This window comes from Dama dama, chromosome 33, assembly GCF_033118175.1.
Source record: "Dama dama isolate Ldn47 chromosome 33, ASM3311817v1, whole genome shotgun sequence".
In the NCBI taxonomy this organism is placed as follows: Eukaryota; Metazoa; Chordata; class Mammalia; order Artiodactyla; family Cervidae; genus Dama; species Dama dama.
In genome coordinates, this window is record NC_083713.1 from 62,571,596 (window position 1) to 62,589,820 (window position 18,225).

General features: G+C 37.9%; 1 protein-coding gene across 1 annotated transcript in view; it reads left to right on the plus strand.

The window, feature by feature from the left end:
- Window positions 1-733: 733 nt before the first annotated feature.
- Window positions 734-18,225, plus strand: part of MCM6 (minichromosome maintenance complex component 6) — a 37,665-nt gene continuing 20,173 nt past the window's right edge. The window contains exons 1-10 of the mRNA XM_061135697.1: window positions 734-920; window positions 5,699-5,845; window positions 7,200-7,310; window positions 8,365-8,614; window positions 10,142-10,307; window positions 10,580-10,725; window positions 11,514-11,664; window positions 13,945-14,086; window positions 16,336-16,477; window positions 17,183-17,290. Of these exons, the coding sequence (XP_060991680.1) occupies window positions 814-920; window positions 5,699-5,845; window positions 7,200-7,310; window positions 8,365-8,614; window positions 10,142-10,307; window positions 10,580-10,725; window positions 11,514-11,664; window positions 13,945-14,086; window positions 16,336-16,477; window positions 17,183-17,290 (1,470 nt within the window). The 5' untranslated portion in view covers window positions 734-813. The remainder of the gene's footprint in view (window positions 921-5,698; window positions 5,846-7,199; window positions 7,311-8,364; window positions 8,615-10,141; window positions 10,308-10,579; window positions 10,726-11,513; window positions 11,665-13,944; window positions 14,087-16,335; window positions 16,478-17,182; window positions 17,291-18,225) is intronic.

The following is an 18,225-nucleotide window of genomic DNA, read 5'->3' on the forward strand; positions in this document are numbered from 1 at the left end:
CTAAGATATAGGAGAAAACAAGTGAAATGAAGTCGGGGAAATATGGCCACCAAGGGGTGGAAAGGCAAGTCAGGAAGACCCAAATCAAGAGTGCGTTTGTCAGAGGAATTAAATCAACAGCGTCAAATAATCGCTGGTTTTCTCCGGTCAGCACCAACCAGAATAATTTTGCCAACTCCCCTTTCTCCTTTCCCCCTGGTACTGTTTATACATCACTTTTAACTCTTTTTACAGGATTTTAACCGGTGGTTTACAGTTTATGTCCTCCAATTGAATGGCTCCAGGAGTTGGTGATGGACAGGCAGGCCTGGCGTGCTACGGTTCATGGGGTCTCCAAAAGTCGGATACGACTGAGCCACTGAACTGAACTGAATTGGATGGCTCAAGCAGGAGGTCTGAATCTTACTCATTTTCCTCTCTAAAGCCTTATGCCTCCTGCTCAATTAATATCACTCAAACGATTCGAAGAAAATTTGAAAAATCACCCCCAACCCCACCCCAGAACAAAGATCTTATTTTTCAGCCTCCAGCAGCCAAATTTCCCTTGACACGACCAACTGCGCAGGCGCAGAGGCAGACCACCCAGCTTTCTCGGAGCTTTGCATTTGGCGCGAAATCTCCGCTCCGTGGGCGGGGCTGAGAGAGAAACCGCGTTCATTGGGCAGGTTTGGCGCGAATCTCGGGGCTCCTGAGCCACGATTGGCTCCGGCCTTCCAGCGAAGGGGCGGGACGGAGGCGGCGCGCGCAGAGCGGCAGCGGCGGAGGAGAAGCAACTCTAGTGTGGCGCCAGCTGCCCTTCAGCGTTAGGCAGATATGGATCTCGCTGCCGCGGCAGAGCCGGGCGCCGGCAGCCAGCATTTGGAAGTCCGCGATGAGGTGGCCGAGAAGTGCCAGAAACTGTTCCTGGACTTCTTGGAGGAGTAAGTCGGCGGTCGCCCCTTAATCGCGGAACTTCCCCTCCCGGCTTCCGGAGTCTGGGGCCGCCTAGGGCCTCGCGTGCGTTTGGGTACTGAGGGGTCGCGCGCCTTGGAGAGCGGGCCCTGGGGAGGAGCCTGGGCCGGGCCGGGCTGATCTCCAGGGTTGGTGAAATTCATCTGGAGCCGTTCCTCGGGCTCCTGCCGTGTGCTGTGTCCTGGGCCGAACGCTTAGGCCCGTTGTTCAGCCCTCACAGCCCGAAAGGCTGGTGGTCGCGTAGCCCCGGTTTCCCTGTGCGGACGCCGAAGCTGGGTGGGAATGAGTAACTCGTCCAGTTAGGCCGCACGGCTGAGTCGTGGGGGGAGGCCGAACTGGCGGGGACCTCATGGGGTCCACCGAAGGCCAGGCAGCCCTGGAGCCTGTGGAGGTGAATGTGTGGGAATGAACCTGGTGCTTGACAGATGCCCGGGTTAGGGGCCGTCCTGCGTTGCTTATGGCACTGAACGCACTCCCTCCATCTCTCGCTTCCTTCCCTTCCAACCCCACAAATCCCTCTTTTCTTTTTTTTTTTTTTCCTGTTGTTTTTTTTTTAGGCTCCAGGCATCACAAACCGCTTCTCTCTGGCTTGCAGCCACTGCCACCGGTTACTTTTCTTAGATCGCGCAGAATATCGCTGCTTTCCCCGAGTATGGACTCTACTGCTTCCAGGAAGAAGTGGAAGCACTTTGGAATGAGTTAGGAAAAAAATTTTTATAAGAAAGAGCTCAGCTTTTTAATGTGATCATTTTTTTGCATTTGAGGTACTCTTCGATGACATCCTTGGCCTGAGATTCTGCAATAGTCCTAAAAAAAATTATATACGATTTTACTAATATTTAAAAGCTCTACTAAGTTGTCAGCATTAGTTATATTGAAGCTTTAACAAATTAGCACCATGTCTTATGAAAATACTTTCCGTCATTAAAGTTTCTTGTGGCTGTCCTTAGGGACCTTAATGACTTCAGTATCTTTAAGCATAACATGACAGGAAATTCTTTGTTGTGGTGGTAAAAACCCGTTTTAACCTTTTTTAAACATAGAGTTCACTGATGTTAAGTACATTTGCCTTGTAATATAGTCATCACTAACATCCATCTCCAGAAGCTTTTCTTCTTTCCAAACAAACTGCACTCACTAAACAATAATTCACCATTCCCCCCACTTTCCAGCACCTGGCAACCACCATTCTGTTTTCTGTCTGTGAATTGGACTACTCCAGGTACCTCAGACTTCGCGTTATACAATATGTGTCCTTTTGTGACCAGCCTACTTCACTTAGCATAATGTCTTTGAGGTTTATCCATGTTGTAGCATGTGCCAGAATTTTCTTTTTAAGGGTGAATAGTACTCATTATTACTGTTTCATTTGTTTACTCATCCATCTGTGGACATATGGGATATTTCCATACTTTTACTGTTAATAGTTCTGCTGTCTTAATAAAATTCTGATATACTTAATACCATAGTTTATATTTCCCTACTTTTCATAATATTCTCTGCCTGATAACTATTCATCCTTCAAAGCCTAGTTAAAGATTCATAGCTGTTTGTTAAACCCTATGAACCTTTCAGGCAGCACCAATCCTTTCTTCCCTTATGTTCCCAGGCTGCCACTTTGCATTACCTCTGGTTGTGTATCTACTGCCAGCTATTTCATCTGAATGTGAATCCCATGCTTAATCCCACCTAGCCACCATACCATTTTACGAAGGTCCTCAACTATGTTTGATATTAACAAATAATATAGTTACCTTCACTTCCTTGCAGTTTGCCTTGTAGCTAACTGCTAGGCACAATGATGAATAAGACAAATAATCCTTGTTGAGAAAAAAATGTTAACCTCCCTCTCAAAATACCAACTTTGATTTGCCATTCCTTTTGAAATAAAGTCCAAATACTTCATAGCTGCTCTTTCTAGTTTCATCTTCCACAGCCATTCTGTCATCACCCACGGTCCTCCCATATCTTTCCTGACTGTCCCATACTTGGAAACATCTGTAGCCAGTCTATCTATCACTCATTTTTCCTTTCAGATTTTTTAAAAGTCTTTCCAGGCCAAATTCCAGTGCCACCTGTTATATGCTTAAAGCGCTTCTAGGTGTTAACTGTTAGGCAAAATTAGTTTATATGCACCTGTCACATTTCTTTCACCTTTTTTTTTTTTTCCTTTATTGTGGAAAGAACACTTAACATGAGAGCTACTCTCTTAACAAAATTTTAACTGTACAATGTGTTGTTGTTCAGTAGATTCTGTTAGAACTTATCCATCTTGCTTCACTAAAACTTTTTTTTTAACTTTCATAATTTTTATTTATGTTTTATTGTTAATATTGTGTTAGTTTCTGCTATACATCAACATGAATCAGCCATAAGTACACATATGTCCCCTCTCTCTTGAGCCTCCCTCTCACCTCCCACCCCATCCCACCCCAGGTTGCCACGGAGCACCAGGTTTGAGCTCCCTGCATCATACAGTAAATTCCCACTGCTATCTGTTTTACATATGGTAATATGTATGTTTCAGTGTTAACTCTTTCAGTTGATCCCTCCCTCTCCTTCCCACACCGTGTCCACAAGTTGTTATCTTTGTGTCTCCATTGCTGCCCTGCCAATAGATTCATCAGTACCATCTTTCTAGATTCTATATATATGCCTTAATAAACAATGTTTGTTTTTCTCTTTCTGATTTCACTTTGTTTAATAGGCTGTAGGTTCATCCACCTCATTAGTATCGATCCAAATGCATTTCTTTTTATTGACTGAAACTATGCCTGTAATACCTCCACATTTTCCTTTTCCTCCAACCAACATTCCACTCTTTGATTCTATGAATTTGACCTTTCTTTTTGGGCTTTACCCCATGACTTACGTGATGTTAATTTCCTGACCAGGAATTGAACCCTGGGCCCACAGCAGTGAAAGCACAGAGTCCTAACCACTGAACTGCCAGGAAATTGCCAAATTTGACTCTTTTAGATACCTCATATAAGTAGAATCATGCAGTATTTGTCTTTGTGTGATTGGATATTCATTGGAAGGACTGATGCTGAAGCTAAAACTCCAGTACTTTGGCCAACTGATGCAAAGAACTGTCTTATTTGAAAAGACCCTGTTGCTGGGAAAGATTGAAGGCAGGAGAAGGGGATGACAGAGGATGAGATGGTTGGATGGCATCACCAACTCAATAGACATGAGTTTGAGTAAACTCTGGGAATTGGTGATGGACAGGAAAGCGTGGCCTGCTGCAGTCCATAGGGTCGCAAAGAGTCAGACACAACTGAGCAACTGGACTGGACTGGACTGAATTGGTTTATTTCACGTAGCACCATGTCCTCAAGATTCATCCACACCGAGACATTGCAGAATATCCTGTTTGAAGACTGAGTAAACATACAGAGTAACATGGAAACTTAGATTACCATGTGTAAAATAGATAGCCAGTGGGAGTTTGCCGTATGACTCAGGGAACTCACACTGGGGCTCTGTAACAAGCTAGAGGGGCAGGGTGGAGAGGGAGGAAACATATGTATACCTATGGCTGATTTCAAGTAGATGTTTGGCAGAAACCAGCAAAATTCTGTAAAGCAATTATCCTTCAATTAAAAAATAAATTTTAGAAAAAGATTGAATAAACATTTTGTCTATTCATTTGTCTTAGATGTTTAGATGTCTCATCCCTCTCTTTAATAGAAATGTCTCCTCTGAGAGTGTCAACCCTAGGAGAAGAGGAATGCTATTATTTCCAACTTATGGTACCTCTGGCATAGTGCTTTCCAGAGAGATGTTCATAATGTATTAAACAGAAAATGCTGTATTTGAAGGAAGAATTTAGTTTTCCTCCAAACTATATGCATGGTTATGTTAAAAGAATAAAAAGTAAATATGTTAGTATGATACCTGTTAGGAGAAAACACCCCAGCTTTACTTTGTGTGTATGTACATTTTCATTTCCCTGAGGTCTTGAGCCCTGAAGCACCTCGTTTCCATGTATTTATTGATATTCTTGTTCTTAAATCAACAATCTGTCAGTTTTCCCTTTAGAAATTGAATCTTTGGATTATAACCTGAGTTTTTTTATTTAATATTTTCTAATCAACAAATGCTAACTGTTCTTTTATTGTTGTTATGTACAGTTAAGATTGGGAAATGGTAAATCAAGAAATTCAGATTTGGGACTTCCCTTGTGGTCCAGTGGTTAAGAATCCACCTTGCAATGCAAGGGTTGTGGGTTTGATCCCTGGTCAGGGAACTAAGATCCCATGTACCATGGAACTCCTAAGCCTGTGGGCCTCAACTACTGAGCCAGCCGGCACACCACAACTAGAAAGTATGTGCTGCAAAGAAAGATCCCACACAACGCAGTGAAGATCCCACATGCCACAACTAAGACCCAATGCAGCTAAATCAATAAATATTGGGGGGGCGGGATTCAGATTTAAATCTGAAGACCTAGTTTTTCTATGTTCCCAAGTTTACAAAAGATTTCGTAGGCATTCTCTCATTTACTCACCACAGTTAACCTTAGAGGATGATGTTCTAATCTTTTTTATTATTATTATATTCAAAAAGAAGAGGGACAGGTTTAGAGAAGACAGGTAACTAGCCTTAAGGTGTACAACTACTAAAATGGGCGTCTCTGGCCCTAAAGCTGATGATCTTTAACCAGTACACCAAATTATCAGGCATTCAGATTCTTCTTTTTACTGCCTAATTTCAGTTTCATCTGATTTGTATGTATCTGCAGGTTCCAGAACAGCGATGGAGAAATTAAATACTTGCAGTTAGCTGAGGAGTTAATTCGTCCTGAGAGAAACACGTTGGTTGTGAGTTTTGTGGACCTGGAGCAATTTAACCAGCAACTTTCTACCACCATTCAAGAGGAGTTCTATAGGTATGGTATAATAATCTTTTAAGTAGACATGGAACCTGGGAAGCCAGCTCTTGTTGGAATGGAAGTGTTAATTTGTGAGGATAAAGGGAGGGCAGGTGTCACAGAAGCCCTTTTTTACAGCCAGTGGTCATTTTAGTGCTGCTCTGAGCTAATTAGGCCTTTGTGGGGTTGACTAGTTTTCACATGCAGATATTGAAAATCTCTGCTTTCTATTGATAGTTTTTCCAAGTGTTAAGAGAATTGCTTATTTTGTGTCAGGCATTCAGTACTATTGCTATGTCATTCATTAATCCATTCCCCATCCCATATTAAATAAAATCCCTTGAAACATTTTAAAAGCTAAAGAATATTTGGGGGGCAGAAGTTAGACATTAGGCTTTTAATCTGCTTTTGATTGCTATATAAAGCAAGAAACATTTTTCTACACAAAATTCTGTCTTCATTTGGATTAAATAAATGTGACAATCTGTATAAATAAAATCAGGTTAAAATAAACACTGTGGACAGTTATGAAGGAGAAATGAAGACCCAGGAATAAGGAGTCACAGTCCTATTTTTTCACCTGATGGACTGGGAGATGGATTTGTCTCAGTGTTTCTAGTTATATCTGACTATCAAGAATGGCTAGAAGGATAAGCAGTAGAGTTTATTGTGAATGTATGCAGTAGGAGAAGTTGTCCTGACAGGTGAGAGGGAGGTAGAAAATTGGGCTGATGGTAGAAACACCTATGTCCATACCTCATGCACAGACTTTGCTGCACAGTTCTGTCTCCTGAGAGTAGCTGATCCTTCAGAGGACTTCCAGATCCTACTGCGTAAGCCAAGCTACTGCAGCTGTTTAAAACTTAACTCAAGGGGACCTGCACACACCCACCTAACCAGTCAGGTGAAACGTTTCTGCCAACTTGCTCTCACATCAGTACACAGATTCCTTCCCTACCCTTATCCATTTCCTGTCAATCAAGAATTAAACCTGGAAGAACATACTAGGCCTTGACACCAAATGGGAGGCTGCTTTGCTATTAAGAGGTAGTACACTGCCCAGGTTCAAGAAGAGTAATCTTGGACAGAGGAGTGGTCTGTGGTGTGCATGCTAAATGATTATTTAAAAAATAATAGATATCAAGGAATAGCACTTTATATTTGGTGTTTGCGTTATCTTAGATGTATTTGTGGTGTAATAAAGGATTAAAGAGGTTCCTGGACCAGATGATAGAAGGGTCCTGAGTAATTACATTCTAAAGCTTGGATGTAATCAGATGAAATTCCTTGGTTTCAGCTATTGGGAAGCATGAAAGGGAAAAGAGGGCTTGGTAAGCCTTGTAAGTTGATTTTCTTCTTGTTTGCTTTTCAGAGTTTACCCTTACCTATGTCGAGCCTTGAAAACCTTTGTCAAAGACCGTAAAGAGATCCCTCTTGCCAAGGATTTTTATGTTGCATTTCAAGACCTACCTACCAGACACAAGTAAGAAACTCTTTGAAAGGAAAAAGAATTCACTGAATAGTATAGCTATCACTTGTCAGAAAGCTCAGAAGGTTGTAATCTTACATCTGTAAAGAGTTATACCCACTTATCCAGAACATTTAGTTTTGGAAAAATCTATATTTCCAGGGAAATGGAAAGGGAAGTAAGTTAGGTAAAGTCATTTCTAGGGATTATAATACTTTAGGACACCTTTTAAGGGATGTTTAGGTGAAACTTAATTTAGAGAGAAAATATGAAAATTGAGAGCAGTCACAAAAAGTAATGAATTGTCAAGAGCTTAAATAGCATAACTTTTAAACTGTTCTCCTCTTTAGCAATTATTTAAAGAATAAATTTATTGGAGGAGATTAAAGTGATATTTTGAAAACTTTACTAAAATTACCTATAAAGTTATCAAGTTATTTACTATAAAATGATTTTCTGAAATAAAGTGTTTTCTAAACCTTCAAGTTCAAACAAGTTTTCCCCCATGACAACTGTACAATAAAAATGCTTATTTAGAAAGCAGAAAATACTTAGGTCAGCAGAAAATATATTTGTGTGTGTGCTCTGTCACACAGTTGTGTCCAACTCTTTGTGATGCCATAAACTGTGGCCCACCAGGCTCCTCTGTCCGTGAGCTTTTTCCCAGCAAAAATAACGAGTGGGTTGCCATTTTCTCCTCCAAAGGATCTTCCCAGTCCAGGGGTCAAACACACATCTCCTGGATTGCATACAGAGTCTTTACCACTGCGCCATCTGGGAAGCCCCTGTTTTATAATTGTAATTGCATTTCTTTCATGTCCTTTACTTAGGGTTTTTTTTGTTTGTTTTTTGTTTTTTATTATTATTCATTTATGTTTTTTGTTGTGGATGCATGTACATTATACTTCAGGAATGGGCATGTTGACTAAATCACTTTTAGGAGAGTCTAAAGAATACCTTGTCTCTTATTGTTTTAAGCATGAATTGTCTTTGAATATCCTCTCATTAAAAGTGAATATTTTTAGTTTGGAAATGAACATTTACAAATGCAGTATCTTTCTTTAAACAGAATTCGAGAGCTCACCTCATCCAGAATTGGTTTGCTTACTCGCATCAGTGGGCAGGTGGTACGAACTCACCCAGTTCACCCAGAGCTTGTGAGCGGAACTTTCCTGTGCTTGGACTGTCAGACAGTGATCAAGGATGTGGAACAGCAATTCAAATACACACAGCCAAACATCTGTCGAAATCCAGTTTGTGCCAACAGACGGAGATTCCTGCTGGATACAAATAAGTCAAGATTTGTTGATTTTCAAAAGGTATTAATTCTGTTTAGATCAGATTCAGCCTATGCTAATAATTCACTTCTAGGCACTTGTAATTATTATTATAAGTTTAACTTAGGCAATGTTGTAATTGCCTAAAGATCCGTAACTTACATAAAAACTAACTACAAGTTTAAGCTAAAAATTTGTCATGCAAATTTCAATTATTAGTATATAAATGTGTTCTAACTTTTAGTATCTTGGATTGGAAGCTTCTTCAGACAAATAAAACATTTGTCAAAGAATAAACAGTAACTTGTTACTAGTTATCACTATAAGTTAGAGTTATGGAAACTTTGAAGAAGTAGAGACTTGGTATACGATTTGGAGATGGTGGTTAAGCAGGAGGAAGGCAAAAGTAAAAGGACAGGTGAAAATGGACATGCTTGTCAATAGCTATGGGGATTAACATGATTAGAGTAGAAGAACCAAATTGGAGATCATCTGAGAGATGATTTGATATGAGGCATGGAAGTACTTGGATCCTCAAATTGAGAAGTTTGGACCTGTTTTGAAAAGCAAGAGGAATACGTTTTCAGATGTGTATTTTTCTTTGTTTCAGGAAGATTAATGGGACAACAGTGGTAGTATTTAACTAGAGACTAATAGGAAGTTATGGTTACCTGGGCAAGAGATAGATGGTAGCAGTTAAGAATGAAGGGGCTAAGTCTCTTCAGGACTGAGTAACTCCGGAATATGCAAGGAGGAAAGAAAAGTTGCAGTAGCTCAAGCACTAGGAGAATGAGTACCAGACTAAAATAAATAATATTAAATTCAACTTTTAGTCTTTACTTAGTTTTCTTGTATTATTTTGATACTTGGTTAGTAAGAAGCCTGTACTCTACCCACAACTTTGGGTAAGAGATGCTTGTATCTGATAAAGAACTTGATATAAAAACCAAATACCAAAATATGAATTTAGGTTGTGGGGGGGAACAGCTGTAATAAAGGACATTCTTGACAACTGGGGAAATACGAAAGTGGACTGGATAATAGAAGACATGGAATTAAATACTTAACTCCTTGATGTGATTGATGGCATTGTGGTTACATAGGAGATTGTCTTTATTCTTAGGAGATGAGTGCTTTAATGTTTAGGGGTAAAATATCTTGATTTTTGCAACTTCTTTCAAATAATATAGTAAACATGTGTATCTTAAGTAATGTTAACAGTTGCACTGAGGTGGAGGGTATAATAGATGTGAAATTTTTCATAAAATTTCCCTGACAATTTAGAGGAGGATGGGACCCAAAGCGCAAAGTAAATTTCAACAAAGAGAACAAAATATGTATTGTTTAATGAGAGTAAAAGTGAAGTTGCAGTTTTTAAATAGATGTAATATCTTACCAAATTGAAAAGAGTTTTATGGTAGAGAATTTTTAAGATGAATGTTGGCACATGTCAAAAGTCTGTCAACTGGTAAGATAATTTAGGATATATCAATATTTGTGCATTTAATTAAGATCACATGGCACTTGAAAGAGATCTCATCCTTGGCCATTTATTTGTCTCTGTTATAGGTTCGTATTCAAGAGACTCAAGCTGAGCTTCCTCGAGGGAGTATCCCCCGTAGTTTAGAAGTGATCTTGAGGGCTGAAGCTGTGGAGTCAGCTCAAGCTGGTGACAAATGTGACTTTACAGGGACGCTGATTGTTGTGCCTGACGTGTCTAAGCTTAGCACACCAGGTCAGTAATCTGTGGCTCCAGTTTAACAAATTCTCAGTTATTGCAGAACATCTAGCTTCTTGCCTCTTCCTTATTTTGGCTACCAATCAAAGTGAGCAAGGAACTATAATGATAACAAAGACTAACTGGTTTTGCTACAGAACCTACTGTTCTGAAATTTTCAAAGCTGAAATGAAATTTTTGTATTTTTAGGTTTCATTTATCTGAGCAATTTTGATTATCAGTACCTTCAGTATTTGAGCTATGAAACAACCTATCATTTAATGTTTCAGGAGCACGTGCAGAAACTGATTCCCGTGTCAGTGGTGTTGATGGATATGAGACAGAAGGTGTTCGAGGTCTCCGGGCCCTTGGTGTTAGAGACCTTTCATACAGGCTGGTCTTTCTTGCCTGCTGTGTTGCACCAACCAACCCAAGGGTGAGTGTCTTAGTAGAATGGCAAAGCTTAAGAAAGACATTACCTGAGGCTGCCGCAAATTCAGTGTTAAAGACAAGTGTTTGGGTTGAGATTTGCTCTTTAGTTCTAAAACCAGATTTTTTCATGCCTTGTCTTCCTGACCTTAAGGAAAACTCTTACTTATTTTTGTGTGTTGAAGTTCAGTGCTTTAAGCACATTAGTGCTATATTACTAATAATGGTTTTTCTGGAGGTGGGGGTGGTCTTGTTTGTTTTTTTAATTGTTACAGTTCCTCTGTCATACTCCTTGAGAAAGTAGAAATAGAAAAATTTTGTAATCTGGGAAATAGCTTATAAATTACTCTTCCTAAGAGTGATTGACCCGTGGTATTATAGTTGTTGAGAACTTTATTTTGTTTGCAGGATGGGAAAGCAGTGAGAAAAATTTTGGAAAATAGTCCAGTGTTGGGAAATGAGGAGTGAACATAATATTCTGTGCATTCTCGTCTTCATAACAATGATTACCATTTTATTATGGCTCATCTCTTGAGCATCTGGATTCATTTAGACAGCAATGCAAAACAATGGTAGCTTTTTTTGTTATTTATAAATCACTGGACAAATGACAAGCTCTTTGGAATCCTGGTTAACTTAGGCCATACTGCTTAGATTTTTTTTTTTTTTTAAACCTTTACAGTCAACAGATTTTGACCTCCCAGGATGTATTTTGTTTGTGGTGATGTTTCTTCTCTTTCGCTTTATTTTGACTATTTTTATACTACTATTTTTTTCCTGTCTTCTCCCCCTCAGTTTGGAGGAAAAGAGCTCCGAGATGAGGAACAGACAGCTGAGAGCATTAAGAACCAAATGACTGTGAAGGAGTGGGAGAAAGTGTTTGAAATGAGTCAAGATAAAAATCTGTACCACAATCTTTGTACAAGCCTGTTCCCTACTATACATGGTAAGAAGTCTATCTGTGAAATAAGCTTGAAGTCAAAGTACTGTTTGTAAAACAGCAACATGTAACTTCTTAAAATACATAAATCAGATGTTAAAAGGTTTTTAGTGGGTTTAGAAGGGATTTTAAAACGTCATTTATAAAAGGACAGATATTACATGATTCCAGTTAAAATGAGATACTTAAATAGGTAAATTCATAGAGAGAGAAAGTAGAAAAAGATTACCTGCTGAGGAGAGAAATAGGGAATTGTTTAATGGATAGAATTTGTGTTTGGGGTTATGAAAAGTCCTAGAAGTCAATGGGTGATGGTTGTAAAAGATAGTGAATGTACTTAATTCCACTGAACCCCTTAAAAGTGGTTGCAGTGGTTAATTTTATGTTGTGTGTATTTTGCCAGTTTTCTTTTGAAAAAAGAAAAAGTCATTTAGTCTTCTTTTTCGGACTTTAGGACAAAACTGCACGTAAGTGTATTCTGATATGCCAGATTAATATCCTGATCTCTTTTTTTCTTGTTAGTTTTCACAATGGGAAGAGATTTCTTTTTTTTTTTTTTTTTTGGTTATATGTACTGTGCCTAAGCCTGGCGTGCTGCAGTTCATGGGGTCACAAAGAGTTAGACACAGCTTAGTGACTGAACAACAACTATGCCTATACCTTGTGGTTTCTACTTTCACACTCTCTTAGCTCTTGGTTACTAGCTGCTCACTGTCATTAAATCCCCTTGCACATTGAAGGATGTGACTAACTTTTCAGGTCTCATGCTTTATTTTTCTTATTCCCATCCCTCCATATTCAGTTGAAGTAATGGCAAGAGTTAATAAGATTATGGTATGGAGTTTTAATCATTGAAAATTAACCTTTTTTTCTGCTTAAATATTTGGTCAGTGAAATTGAACTGAAATCCTTAATGTTAATAATCCTTTGTGGGTTTGAGAGTATCCTCCCTTACAATGAGTAGGTATCAAATTTTTATACTGTTCCATTCTCCCACCATAAGTTAATCTATTGCTACGTAACAAATTATCCCAGACTTAATGGCTTAAAACAGCAAACATTATCTTATATAGTCTGTCGGTCAGGAATTTGAGAGAGACTTAGCTGTGTGGTCTTGGTCAGTCTTTGTAGCTTTCGTAGCCAAGATGTCACCTAGGGCTGTAGTCATCTGAAGACTTGACTTGAGCTGGAGGATCCACTTACAAGGATCCACTCACTGCTTATCTGTCAGTGCTTGTTAGCTGGAAGCCTCAGTTCCTTACCGCATGAATCTCTTCACTGGACTATTCCAGTGTCCTCATAGCACAGCAGCTGGCTTCCTTCAGAGCATGGAGTCCAAGAGAGCAGAGCAAGGAGGAAGCACAATGCGTCTCAGGACCTAGTGCTGGAAGTTAGACACCTTCACTTCCACCATATGCTATTTGTGGGAACCAAGTTACTAAGCCCAGCCACACTTACGGAGAGGAGAATTTTAAGCTCCATCTAGAAATGAGGATTATTTGTGGGCTAGTTTAAACTACCACACCTCCAACGCATTTGTTTCATACAGGTTATAAGTCAGAAATTTTGTTTTTGGAATGGATTTTAAATTTTCTGCTTCTAAGGAGTGCTTTGTGTACATGTGCCAGCATTTCGTTGATGGCATTCACAGAAAGTCGTAATAATTAAGACAGAAGAATGTTTCTTCCAATATCACATTTCTAAAATTTGGTGTGTGTGTGTTTTTTTTTTAATTGTTCATTTCCGTCATGCATTTAAAAACAGTTCTTAGAAGCAGCTGTAGGTCACATTCAGCATCTTGCCTAATCCATATCAGTTCAGTTAGCTTGTATTTATATTCAGCATGGGTCACTATTCCTTATACAAAAGAGGTAAGTCATGGACCATTTCCTGAAACTCTTGATAGAGCTGTATAACCTGCAGTTGGAAAGAACTAACAAATATGGTAGGCTGTAGTGGACATAGTTTATTTGTGGGGAGAGGTATTTGAGGACTGTGACATAGAGAAAGACGTTGTGTAGGAAGCAGGACTTATAGACAAGGAAAGACTCTTAGATTGGTGAGCATCAGCATCTGTTTCAGGTGAAGGTATTAATACAGTGATTAGGTGACTTTACATTCATAGGACGAGAACCAAGATCAAGGTGAGAAACCGGATAGATATTTTTACTCTGGTCTTAGCTTTGCTTCAGCTGCCTTTGCTCTTTGGTTGGTAAACATGCCTTTGTAGTGTCCTGTGAAATTGTTTAAACTCATGCTGAAAAATACCTTGGGTCTTTATTTCAGGTAATGATGAAGTAAAACGGGGTGTCTTGCTGATGCTCTTTGGTGGTGTCCCAAAGACAACAGGGGAAGGGACCTCTCTTCGAGGGGATATAAATGTTTGCATTGTTGGTGACCCAAGTACAGCTAAGAGCCAGTTTCTCAAGTAAGTGTTTGCCTGAGATAGTACAACAAAGAAAATAATACGCATAGTTGCAGGCTTTCAAAAACTCTCTTAGGTTAAAGTACACCTTAATTCGTTAAGGAGAATGTAACAACATTTTACAGATTTTGGAATAAGTAATTACATTCCCACACAGAATTCTTTTAATCTTTGTATTAAACTCTTTGAATGTATGAATATATATATATCTCCATGGTTATAAGTCACAGCATGCATATTTTTAATTTTAATTAATATCTTAAATACTTTTCGATGTTTCTCTATTTTTCACAATGGTTTTTTGTTGGCATATTATAGCTTAAAATATAATTCCCCTACCCTGATATTAGACAATTTAACAGAGTAACTTATTTTAACGATCAAATACAGTGAACATCATAATGTGTATAAGTTTTTATTTTATCATTTTCCTTTGGGTAAATTCCTAGGCATAGGATTGCTGAGGTTAAGAATACAAATGTCTTCACGGTTCTTATACAGGACACAATTTCCAGAAACAGTGTGATAAAGATGAGGCATTTTATGCTGAACTTACCAATATGAAGTTAGCAATTTCTGCTAATTTTTATTAATTTTTTTTCTGCTAATTTTTAAAAGCTATAAATACTTGCTTACTTTCAAACTTTTAAGAAACTTAGAGGTCAAGATAATGGCAACCAGTTTTTGAGCACCTCTTGTGTTCTTGGTGCTGTGTGTGTCTGTGTATGTGTGTATGTGTATTATGTCATATCCTGCCAGCATTCAGACAGGCATATAATATTCTCTTTTTTTCCAGGGAGGCAAACAAAACTCTGAGTCTCAGTTAATTGTCTAACTCCTTAGAGCTGACAGGTGGCTCTAAGCCATGAATATTAGAATTCAGCCTTTGATTGCAAAGCATGTGCTCTTCATACTGTATCAAGCTGCCTTTCCTTTATTTGGGAAATTTTTAACTTGGCAGTGTTCTAGAACATAAAATTTTTAGCTGGAGCTTTAAAATTAAATATTATTTCCTTCAAGTATATCATGGACTGAGTTCTAGATTTGAAGATAATAGTCATGTGTTAAATGAATTCTCTTTATTTTTCTTCATTTCTGTTGCTCCTGCCTCCCATCTCTCCATCACCACCACAAAAGATGTACTAGTGTTGCCTCTGAGCAGTATTGTATTGTACCTGATTATATTTGCTTTTTAACAATATTAAGTCTTTTGATCCATGAACATGGGTTATCTTTCCATTTATTTAGGTCATCTTTAATTTCAGTAATGCTTTGTAGTTTTCAGTGTATATGCTTGTGCTTCTTTTATTAAATTTATTCCTAAGTATTTTATTCTTTATGATGCTAATATAAATAGAACTGTTTTCTTAGATTCATTTTTGCGTTGTTGCAAGTGTGTGGAAATACAGCTATTGGTCTTTTATCTTGCAACATGAACAAACTGATTTATTCTGTTTTAGTGGACTTATTAGTTGTGTTTTAGTGGATCTAACTTGTCTGCAAGATCATGTTAAATGCAAATAGTGATAGTTCTTTTTTCTTTCAAATATGAGTGCCTTTTTCTTTTTCTTGCCTAATTGCCCTGGCTGAATCTTTCAGTGTAATGTTGAATAGAAGTGGCAGGAATAGACCCATAAGTCTTATTCCTGTTCTTAGGGGGAAAGCATTCAGTCTTTTACTAGATAAGTATGATGTTAGCTGTGGGTTTTCATAGATACCCTTTAGCAGGTTGAGGGAAAGCCTCTTCTAATTAGTTGAGTTTTTGTCATGAGAGGGTATTAGATTTTTTCACACTTTTTGCATCTATTATAATGCTTCTTATCTTTTTTAATATGGCATATTATTGTTTCTTAGTTGTTAAGCCAACCTTACCTTTTTGGAATAAATTTCACATCTATTTTATTTTTGTTGTTGTTGTTTGTGTTTTTTGTTTGTTTGTTTTCATTTTTTTAAGTGCAAGGTCTTGTAATAGATTACTGGTGCCAAACTGTTAATTGATGTTTTTGTCATGTATGAATTTCATCTCCCTTTGACAGGAATGGATTTAGCCTATTCAGAAGACCAAAGGAGAAAAGACTTTCTATTTGGTCTATGGCATATATCTTTATTGCATTTTTTTAATGCCTTTTCCAAATGTTCTCTTAAATTCTTACTTGATGTAAATTCTTAATTGATGTAAACTGTATCAAGCTGATAATCCTGAAAAGGATGCTTTGTAATCATATATTAATGAATATGATAACCTTGAACAGGCACGTAGAGGAATTCAGTCCCAGAGCTGTCTACACCAGTGGCAAAGCGTCCAGTGCTGCTGGCTTAACGGCAGCTGTTGTGAGAGATGAAGAATCTCATGAGTTTGTCATTGAGGCTGGAGCCTTGATGCTGGCTGATAATGTAAGAACATTTTACCTGATTAGATACAAAGAAATCAGAATACCCCCTACCCTATCAATAAAGACCTATAAGTTTCTATTAAGGTGTTCTTTTTCAAGAAAAAATAAAATACTTTTAGTGAATAATTTATGGTTTTATTAATCTAGAAATTGGGATTATCATCATTAGTCAGCACTTTCTGAACTTCTGTAGACTATATTGCCTGCCCTGAGCTTGTTTGCTATGACTAGTATGTCTCAGCACTTTTTCCTTTCTAGACTGTGATACATCTGTGAGTATATCTATTGCATTTTGCATGTATTTGTCATAGATCAGTTAGATCTGTGAATGCATGTAAATTGTAGCTGTATATACTTAGAAACATTATGTTCCAACTTCATCCTTCACTTTGAGCCTAGAATCAACACTGAGGTGATCCAGAATGTTTTGACCCTGAGATTTACACATTTTGATGTTGAATAAAAGTGCAATAAGTAACTGCCTGTTTTTAGTTTTACCCTTAGTTTAAAGGGCAAACTAAAGTTTAAAATGAGTTGTAAGTTGTATGGTTCCCTTGGGGATCTTATACTGTCTTACTCTAGTAGAGGGAATTGGAATTGCTTACTTACCTTAGTTGTTTAAAGTCACTATGGTAGCAAACTTTGAGTTTCCTTGCCGTTTGACATCTGAAAGGAAGTTTCTTATACCAGGCTTATTTGATTACAGGGTGTATGTTGTATTGATGAATTTGATAAGATGGATGTGCGGGATCAGGTTGCTATTCATGAAGCTATGGAACAGCAAACCATCTCTATCACCAAAGCAGGAGTGAAGGTATGTGTGTCCACTTCTGTTCCACTCCATCATGCCTTAGCCTTGTAGACTTCTGTAGCTCAGGAGATGGTCACTTAGATAAAATGCATTAATTACTTCAACATGAAATGCTGTTAATTGAAATGGAAACTACAGCCCTGAGGATTAATCCAAATTACAGGTGTTGGGGGCATAGCTCAGGGGTAGAGCACTTGACTACAAATTACAGGTGCTGTTAAAGGTACTGTGAAAATTAATTGTTACGACACAAAGTAGAGGAAGTAATGGTGAAATTTTTAGCTCTTTCAAAATTTCCACAAAGCTTCTCTGTAGTCTTTGCTACAGTGTGCTTCCAATTGTAACAGAAATAAAATTGACAAATCATTTAAATGGAAATAATAAGTACAATATTATAATTATCATTAGAAATAAATCTTTAAAAATAAAAGTAATACATTCAAATAGTTAAGAAAAATGTAAGAGGTAAATATAAATTAAAAAGAGAAATCTCCTCCCAGCACCAGTAGATACTCAGAAATGTCTGCTGAGTTTATGTCCCTTTTAGGAATATTTTATCATAAATAAGCATAATGCACATAAAGTTTTATTCCTTATTCCTTGCTCATTTAACTTTATAATTTTATTTTGATAGTTTTTCTATACCAGTATATATTAGATCCACTTTAGTTTTTTATTACTCCATGATTTTCACTTGTATATATCCCAGTTTGACTCATTAGGCTCTTATAAAAAAAGAATGATGTTCAGGTCATTTCCAGCCTTTTGTATTACAAACAACATTGTAAGCATTGTACGCCTCTTCCTATATCTGGCTGCAAGATGAAAGCTTAGTAAGAAATTGCTGACTTAAAGGGCATACGCATCATACCAGCAACATCGTATGGGGATACCTGTTGCTATATCAGACTTTGATTTCAATGATTTAGTAGGTGAAA